The sequence below is a fragment of the Penaeus japonicus genome, unplaced genomic scaffold (assembly GCF_977035675.1).
Source record: "Penaeus japonicus unplaced genomic scaffold, GWHDUDI00000001_assembly GWHDUDI00000030, whole genome shotgun sequence".
NCBI classification, from domain to species: Eukaryota; Metazoa; Arthropoda; class Malacostraca; order Decapoda; family Penaeidae; genus Penaeus; species Penaeus japonicus.
Window position 1 is genome coordinate 15,884,699 of NW_028234432.1, and position 10,000 is coordinate 15,894,698.

At 34.0% G+C, this 10,000-nt stretch overlaps 1 protein-coding gene across 19 annotated transcripts in view; it reads right to left on the reverse strand.

Annotated features, from left to right (window-relative positions):
- Positions 1 to 10,000, reverse strand: part of Stat92E (Signal transducer and transcription activator Stat92E) — a 58,091-nt gene that overhangs the window by 23,066 nt on the left and 25,025 nt on the right. For all 19 annotated transcript variants that reach the window (XM_043035349.2, XM_043035348.2, XM_043035347.2 and 16 more), the window contains 9 exons: positions 9,840 to 9,998; positions 9,470 to 9,704; positions 8,834 to 8,986; positions 8,447 to 8,575; positions 8,097 to 8,203; positions 7,861 to 7,975; positions 7,417 to 7,594; positions 6,838 to 7,057; positions 2,778 to 2,885 (listed from right to left, as the gene is read on the reverse strand). In XM_043035349.2, the coding sequence (XP_042891283.1) occupies positions 2,778 to 2,885; positions 6,838 to 7,057; positions 7,417 to 7,594; positions 7,861 to 7,975; positions 8,097 to 8,203; positions 8,447 to 8,575; positions 8,834 to 8,986; positions 9,470 to 9,704; positions 9,840 to 9,998 (1,404 nt within the window). The remainder of the gene's footprint in view (positions 1 to 2,777; positions 2,886 to 6,837; positions 7,058 to 7,416; positions 7,595 to 7,860; positions 7,976 to 8,096; positions 8,204 to 8,446; positions 8,576 to 8,833; positions 8,987 to 9,469; positions 9,705 to 9,839; positions 9,999 to 10,000) is intronic.

Sequence of the window (10,000 nt, forward strand, 5' to 3'; positions counted from 1 at the left end):
ACAATGTTGACTTGTGTGAAAGCTCTTTCATGTCATCAGTTTACTGATAAATAAAGATAGCCTACATTTGACAAAAAAGTATTAAATAAATAACTCAATTTCTATCAACCTTGCCATTTAACTTTCAGCAACAATAGCTATGATATTAACCTAGTCATTAACTATGAGATAATAATAATTATATAATCATTAGTAAGAAAAATAATCAAAATAACAAAAATAACAATATCAATATTGATTTACATTTTGTTTGTAAGCCATCATAAGTGCATCTTCCTTTTTTATTTCCTGATCTTAAATATGTTGTGCTAAAATATTGAGAAATGTTAAACTTAAAACCACCAACCTAATGCTTCAACATGGAAAAACTGAAGTAATATTTAAAAAAAAAAAGGGATTAACCAAAATCCAATAAAAAGAAGAGGAAGCAAGCACTATATTGCAATGATATTACAAAGACAAAGAAATTGAACAAATACTTTTCTCAATCAGGCATTACTTTTTGTCTTCTTTACCTTTTTTTCTTCTTTTAGACTGGTAACATAACTCTTCAAAATCAAGAGGACTCTATTCTTACTGTGATTATTAGGCTTTTCTTCTAAATAAAAGTACATTCTATCGCTGGATGGACAGTTCCTACTGTCAATCTGCTGTATCAATTCAATTGAACCAAGGACTCTAAGTTATTCTATCAAAGGAACAATTTGAAACAAAACTATAAAGTACATATGGCGACGCTCAATAAAATCTTTACCTATCACATCTAAACTGGATGTCCCCCTAAATCAGTTTCTCTAAGCCAGTCAATGTATATTTTGTTCCCCCTGATTTTGGCTTGAAACATTTTGAACTGACATTCTATTGTGTCAAAAACTGATGAGATGTGCACTTTTTTTTCTGTAAATGAGATGTCTGAGTATTGTTTACTCTGGTAGTGTCTGGCAAGCTTCCTACAGCCACACTGATATATGATTTACCAAAATTTAGCATGGTGAAGCTTATCAAATCAGGCAATATTACAGTTAGGGGAGGGGGGGGGACAAGTTGAAATATTTCCAGTACCTATCTGGTAAAAAAAAAATATATTCTTTCCTTGACCAAAAAAATGTTGCATTGGTTTATAAACTTATAGAGAAATGTGATAATTTGTCATGTTGGTCACTAAGGTGTGTCAATCATTGTTTTACTGCCTTGTTGATTGCAAATTTGTAACAATACACCATCAAAACTGCAGTGGCCAACAGTTGACTAAGCACAGCTGCCTTAACACTCAACCATTCAGTCTCCAACTGCTCTTCTCTAAGAGCGGGTTACTAGATGATCTTCTGATCTGACACCAACTTTTAAATCTATCCTGTCTCAATGAAAGCCAATAGAACCTTGCATAAGGAATTTGTCATGTCGGACAACTTTAGTCACCAAGATATCCCATTAGATTATGATCTAAGTGGTTATTTCCATCTATTGATCAGATATTAACCCACACAGGACGGGTGGTACAGCATGTGTACCGCGCATTCAAAAGCCATTTGCCCACTGCACAGTATATTGGCCCGCCATGCCGGTGATTTAGGCCCTAATAATTCGCCCGCCCGGCATTCCCATTCAAGGCTAGAATTCCCCCGTCGGGAATGGGTTAATTTTACAATATGCCCTATTCTTGGGATATATCAAACTTCACCTGTTAATCATATTCCAATAAATGGCAATAAAGTGTAATGGCTTGTATTCAAAGTACTGAGGGGGAGGGGGGGGGACAGCAGTGGACAGAGGGTCAAGGAATATAGTGGTAAGTTAATATTAGTGAAAGCTAAATGTTTGATGTCTCCTGTGATACTATAAGTGGCTAACAAATGGCAAACCTAATGGTAAATATCACCTGCATTATTTTAATTATAACAGTATAATTTCTTCCGTTTATGTTTTTGCGTTATTAACATAGTACTTAGACTTGGTGGATGAAACTGTGTTCAAGATATCTTGAATAATCCAGGAAATTCTGGTACAGTCCTGTTAATCAGGAAACTGGATCTGGCAATTATAATAGTTGTTGTAGCTTTCATATTCTAAAATTCTACTTAGTCCCTAAACACTTAAAAAACAATCAAAGTATGGTTTTATGAGTACATGGATCCACTTGATTGGCTGAATTTTGGGTTGCTGTTCAAGAAGGCAACTGGCTTAAATAAACAAAAGAAATTGTAAAAGCAAGATGAAAATTATATAAAACCTTCAGTTCCATAAAAAATTAATGACTAAAAAAAATCATTTCAAATTTCTGTATACTTAACAAAAATCTAGGTATCATAAATGAGGTAACAGAGTTTATCACTTGCATAACAGCCCTGATAAATGCAAAAACATAGTAGATGAAAATAAACCAGCATAATGTAAATCAATTAAAATTGTTTGATGGTTTCTAGCAAATTATATTATCTAAATATCCTCAATGAAAGGTAATAATACTGCATTGCAAGTAAATTAACTTAATGTCCTGTAGTATCCCTTACTACTGAATCATACTTGTTCCAAAAGGTTAAATAAGCTCACTAAATTTTAAAATAGTTGTAGCAGTTACAATAGGTTGGCCACCTATAGTTGATGCCAGTAAAATATGAGTAAATAATCATTACCCTCAATGTATAATAACTGGAAGAATTGATTATGAAAAAAAAAAATATATTTCCCATACATAAATAGTTACTCTCAGATAAGACTTTTGAAAGAGCTTTCACATCAAGACTTTTACATGAGAAAACTTCAATGTTTGTACTTACGTTGAGACACAGTCAGAAGGATTTGAACTAACGGACGGAGGACCACCCATGCCACCGTATATAGTTTGAGGTGTGTTGGGATATGAATCCATGGGATCGCCTGACCATCTGAAATATCATACACTTGTGAACTAGTACTTATATATCTTTAATACCTCCATAGTTAACCTGCAATAAATAAGATGGTTTTTAAAAATTCAATTACACAGAAATGCACATATAACTGAGTGTGATATGAACATAGACACTGACATAGCCATAAACCATAAAATTCAATAACACAGAAATGCACATATACTGAGTGATAAAAACATATATACTGACACAACAAATACATAAAAAATCCTGCATTTAACCCATTCACACACTTTGACCCAATTTCCATCAAAATTATATAAATGTCAAATTTAACTTTAATTTTATTATGCATCAATACATTTTTATCCTACACATACTAGATTTTGGGGTCTTTACTATGAAATCAATTAATCCATTCACGCCGGGGCCGTTCCGGTTTTGCACAGTTGCAATACTGGGGTTCTCAAACGCATAAGCCTAACGCCTCGAGATTCTTGGATGCACAAGCCGCGAGCCTGGGCTGCCCGCTTGCTCAACTCGAGCACCGGGCTTGCGCTAATATCCCGTCCCGGGCGCCTGACGCAAAAACCACAAAATGTGTCATCACGTCAACTGACTCCAATGGGTTAAGGGGCCAAATATCGCGATTTTTAGCGGGAAAACAAAAAGATTAAAAATAAGAAAATCTGGCAACACCTTTCTTGATCATCTGACTTCATTCTCTGAAAATATCATCACTGTATCTCTATTATAAGTAGGCTTAAATGTATATATTCAAGAGGGTGTAGGGGGCGTCATGATTATGACTTCGGAGAAGCTATTTGTATCGCATTATTTTTTCCTATAGATATAATATATGATAAAATTTGTTTTGGCAGTTTCATCCTATGGGGTCCTGTGCGAGGCTAGCGAACCAGCACAGTCTCCTCTCACCAGTGCTTTGTAAGCTCCCAACGAAAGTGTATCTACGCAGTAGCACGGTCTCCTCGCACATCACTGAACTCAGTGTCTGAAGATTAATTACGATGCTAAAACGGAAAAGTTATATCTTGTCACATCATAAAAAAACAGAGAGGGCTCGTAAAACAAAATTTGTCAAAAAAGATACAGCGGTTTTAGAGAAAGAAATCGCTATAGCAGGACAGCGTGATGTAGACCCAGAGTATCACCCTGTCCCCTCCATCTCTCTCGTGTCCACGCCCTCTCCTCTACGTGTTCAGATGTCAGCATAGAAAAGAAAAAGATAGAACCTACTACAAATAACACCAACATAATAATAAAGAAATCAAGACTGGAAGAACTGGCAAAGAATATCAGCAGCAGTTCATAAAAGAAGTCTATGAACGATTGACTCAAGATGACATGATGCTGAAGTGTTTGGCTGGCAGAACTCAAAATCCAAATGAGTCAATCCAATCTCAAATGGAGGATCTTCCCTAAACACAAAAATGCAAACAAAACAATGCTGGATTTTGCCACGGCCCAGGCAATAGCCTGCCATTTTTCTATTTTCTTAAAAATGATTTGTCTAATCAAAATTTGATTAGGATACTATATACACTTCTTGCTATATAGTACATACCTTAAAAAATCTGACCTATTTCAATATAATTTTTTTTTTTAATCCTGTGAATTTGATTATATATTTTCATAGTCATATCAATAAATTTAAACATATTCAGCAAAACCTTTTTCTTTTTCACTGGGAATGCAGACCAATCTTTTTTATGCCAAAGATATATTAGCTTGCATGAAAAAAAAAAAAAAAAAAAAAAACATAAAGTAAACCTCCCCTAGATCTTTCAAGGCTATAAGTCTGGAAATAGAAACAAATTTATTGAATGCACAAGAAGGATAATAGCCTAATGGTTTCTCTAGATTTGCTCATCTAAACATTTTCATTCAGTTTCTACTTATCATTAATCATAACTGATGCAGATAAGAGACTCTGTCTGTCTGTCTCTGCCTGTCTCTATTTTTTTAACTGCCACTTTTGAGCATGTGGACATGTGTATGTAGGATAGATTACTTTTTGAGACATATATCTTCCACCTATACAGAAACACACACAAAAGAATTAAGATCACAAAAATCATTAACAGCAATTAAATATATTCAATACCAAATCTGATAAGAATATATTAGAATATGCTTTACATAAACAAAAGTAATGGAAATATCATACACAGCACTGAACTGCCTTTGACAGAAAAAGAGGAATTAATATATTAAAATTATTGGGTCTTCTGAATCTAGTAAATCATCCATAAGCTGAAAATAAATGATACTAAAACATGAACAATTGTTGGCTCCTTTGATATGAGAAAATATAAAAATTTGTACATACCAACCTATCCAAAGTCAAGTTGTCTATGCTGATCTACTTCTTTTGCAGCAAAATAAAGTGACCAGCTGCAATATATTGCACAGAAAAACTAATAACTCTTGGACAAGCTGTGAAATTAAACTCTAACCATATATATCTCTAACAATTAATGAAACAAGTGAATGGTAAAATCAGATGCATATGGAAAGCTGTACAGTGCAACCTAAAAACTCTGGAGCAAATAATGTGATTTTAGTATCAAAATGGTTTCCATTCTATATCTTCTATATGTGCAAATGCTTTATAATTTGTGAATTATGTTCTCCAAGGCATATGGAAGACTATGTAGAATTGATATAACAAAGTTTTGTGCATCTTCTTAATACAATTATCTAGTATTAGAGTAGTGATTCCCTAGGTGTGTATCAACTGGTATCTCAATTTTCTATTTTTCCAGAATTCCTCACATTAATTGGACTTCCATAATGACTGCACTCTAAAACCCAATACAAGGAAGTGTTACTTGAAACTTTATGGATTGATATTGAGAAACAATTTCCAAATTTAGCTAAAAACCTCTTCTCTAGTCTTCAACCTTGTATTTATGTGAACAAAGATTCTCACCAATAAATTAAGTGTGTATCTCAATAACAATATATATATATATATATATATATATATATATATATATATATATATATATATATATATATGTACATATGAAAAGGGGTAAGTGTGCCATCATATTAAATAGTTTGAAAAACACTGTATTAGACCAAACACCAATGTATAATCTTGTATTTAAACAGTATCCTTTCAAAATCTAATATTAGGTTATGGCAACTAATGTATAATTGTTGCCTGTGTCCAAAGTATTCCACTGAGTAAAATCAAAATGGATCTTTCAATCATGAAAAGACTGAATTCTGAATTACTAATTCCCTTCAACACAGAGATGTGTGAACTGCCTTCTTTACACCACTAAACTGCATAAAAAAAAAAAAAAACCCACAATGCAGAAAAACCTATCTACTATTCTCAAACTGTATCTGACAGTATAATTTGTGGGGAATCAGAAGATTAGACATTATCAAGACCACTTCTACAAACAATTCTGATACAAAACAATACCACATAACGGGCAATTTTGTATAATCTCATAAATATATGAAATAAAGTCATTCTAACAATATCTAACACTGCAAACAATGCTTTCGGCAAGACATAGGGACTAGTACTGACAGCAGTATCTGGCTATCCAAAATATAAAATAAAGAAAGACTGAATAAATGCTGCATTTAAACTAGAAAACACTCATGGAGTGAAAACCTTTACCAATACTTAAAAATGCCTAAAATGAATTCCACACTCCAGTTTCAAAAGTACACAAGTCTACCGCAAAAAACAGAAGCAATGAATTTCCTCTTTCTGATGGAGAATTCTATCCTTTCACATCTATGGGCAACACTCATTAACTTTAATTTCAATCTATCAGTACCTTTGCATTATGCTTCTGAGAAACCAATAAAAAGTGGCAAAAACACACATTCACCCTCCATCCCCCGACAAGAAAACATCATTTAAAAAATTCAACAAAAGAAGGGGAAAAACAGTAAAGACCATCACAGTAGTTGACATTCCCTACTCAAGGCTTACCCTGGTACATGGGTCTTAAGTTGTGGCTTTACATAACCATTATTAGTAGTGGGCTGTTGCTCTCCCTGTGGCGTGTAGTACTTTCCAAAGGCTTGATCCTTAGGCACATTCGGATAAAGGTAAAGGAGGTAATTCAAATCAGCGATCACATCAGCTAGAGGACGGATGGCGAAGGCTTTACTGGTGAATGGCTGTAGCATGAATACATCACGCTGACAGGCTGCAACAGAGAAAGGTTTATTATTTAGAAAGATTAGAAACAAAAAATTGTGCAATCATGATGGTAAGAAAGGTATGTAGGATAAATAATTTATATCTTTACAGACAATATATCAAAACAGATTATCTGAAGGCAAAATAAGGAATAAAAAATGTTTTGAATGTCTACAATATTTAGAAAAAGCCTATCAATAGTTTTAACTCCCCCTATCCTTAAAAAAAAATTAAGACCATAACAAAGATCAGAAGGGTGATTGATGCTAGATAAAATCACCAACAATAACAATGGAATAAATCCACAAGTAGTAGTTGTGACAAACTCTAAGAAAAAACACAAAACAAATTGAAACTCATCCTAACCTTTAGTAGTATCTTCATACATCCAGGCAATGGTCACCCCTCCCAATTCAGAGTCTGAGAAACGGAGCAGGAAAGTGCCTGACTTGGAATTCTTCAGCATCTCTTCAGCCTGGCGTCTGCCAACAAAGCCCATGATGGAGCCATCATTCCATTGTTGGCGCAAGTGTTCTCTAGTGACCTATTAAAAAAAGGGGTGGGAAGAGGGGAGAGAAAAGGGATGCTCTTAACAAGAAAATCAATGAACAATGTTATTTAGCAAAAACTATTATAATTTATGAAAATAGGTTATTCTCCAAACAATACAAGAAATTTGGAAAAATGGATATAACATACCAAATCATTAATTTTGACAGCTATCTCGCATGATCATTAGACAACTCCTACAAAGCATGCATATGATGATATATGCAATATGTTTTATAAAGTATTTTGCAATAGTCATACCTTCATCACTGCAAAGAACCACTCCCAAAATGTGAAGTTTCGCTCGGACAGGGGCTCCTTACAGAACTGGGACCACGAGAGCATCATGTTTGTAAAATCTTGGACTTGTGGATTCCTGCAAAATTGGATAAAATAGCAGACATTAGGATTTCTTTCCATATACTTATTTTTCATGGTAATTTTAATCTAGCGCTTTCTGACGGAAAGAAATACAAATAAAATAATAAAAGGAATACCTGAAGGCTTTTCCGGCTAAGAATTTCAGGTTGTCTTCTGTTAGTCCCCTTCCAGTGGCAGCTTTGAATTTGGTGTCAAGCATATCTGCAATCTGTGGCCATGGTACCTAGCCATTTCAAGTAGGAAAAGCATTAATTACTGATATTATGAAATTCCTTAATTAGTGACATCATGCAATTATCCCAAAGTTTTATAATACTCACTTGCACAGTGTGCTTTGGTTCCTTGACAGAATTTAAATGAATACAAAAAACAACTGTTCATTCAATTTACTTTACTTCATATGAAATTGAAGAGAACCTGATTTTATTGACAATTAAGTAAGCGATGTATTGCTTAGGATAATAACCTTTTCTGGAACAGTGAAAGGAATGCGGCCCTGTTCTGCAAAAGCATTATCCCATGACACTGTCGCCCAAGCATGAGGCTCCTGATTGCCATGGACAATAACTACAACTGGTAGTGACAGAGTCCACACCTGGTAAAGAAAAATCACATAGGTTGGATTATTTAGAAGAACAATAAACCTTGGGTAATGATAAGGAACACAATTCATGGTACTCCCTCAAAAGTAATGAATCCTTTTTATTTTGACTAAATAGAATTTACCCCAACACTTGAGTTCAAATCCTTTAGGTACAAAAAGTAAGAAAAATCATATACAAAAAAAAAATAATAATAATAAGAAATCATAACAAAACATGAAAATAAATACATCAACATAAACAATAATTACTTGGAAAACAAGTTCTCCGCCTCCAACGCTGAATTGCGACTGGAAAAGCAGGGAGAATTTCTCATCCATCACCGACTCTGTGCCCTTTTTCTCGGCTCTCTTGATCTTCCTCAGCTGCATATTACGGAAACTAACTGAAAGCTGCCTTGTACCCTGCAAAGTGAGGATATTAAGTTGAATGAAATTACCAAAATGATACAAATATACTGTGATAAAATCAATCCAGTCTAAAAACAAAGTCCTTTGTACCATTTTCATGAAAATATAGATGTTACTCATTCACACAAATTAATCATAGGTCTTGTATCTAAAAACTTTGAAAGGTTTATTCATATTCATTTGAGTTATATGATGGTATGTGATTATAATTGTTTTTCTAATATGTGTTTACTTAACTTCCAGGTCTACAGTTGTCCGTTCTAGCATTTAATTTACACTTTCACATTCACAACCTAAAATCATTCCTTCATTGCATGAAATTTATACTGGCAGACTCCATCACAGCAAATAAATACATTTAACATATATATATATATATATATATATATATATATATATATATATATATATATATATATATATATATATATATATACATGAATACACATATCTATGCATATGACCTACTTAACCCACCTGGTTATACTCCATAGTTCCAGTATTGTTCAGGATCTCACCAGATTGTTCCCCCTTGTTCATTTGGTCATTCTTCAGCAGAGCATTAGCCTGAGCTTCGCTGATGATTGAGACTCGCACCTGGGGTGGTGTCATGTTCACATTTAATTTGCCTCCCACGAGTAAACGGACAGTTGCTGTGAAACGTGTGTTTGTCTTCATCACTTGTGGTGGCTGTTTCTCAATAATAAATGTACTGCAAGTAAAAGGAAATAGCAATGTAAAGCCTATCATCAAATATGGTTTCTAACACTAAAAACTTAGTAATTCAAATACATATTCTATATTTTTTACAAGTATATCTACATAACATAAACATCATTCTAATTACCTGGTAACCAGTGATGACAAGAGACGCGTGATGTGAGAATTTAGAGTTGGTAGCATGTCCACACCACCAGGAGGAGCTATGGGTATCTTAGTCTGGTGTCGCTCACATTCTTTTATCTGGTGTCGATTAAGCCATATAATTTCTGCTAGTGCTTCACACCT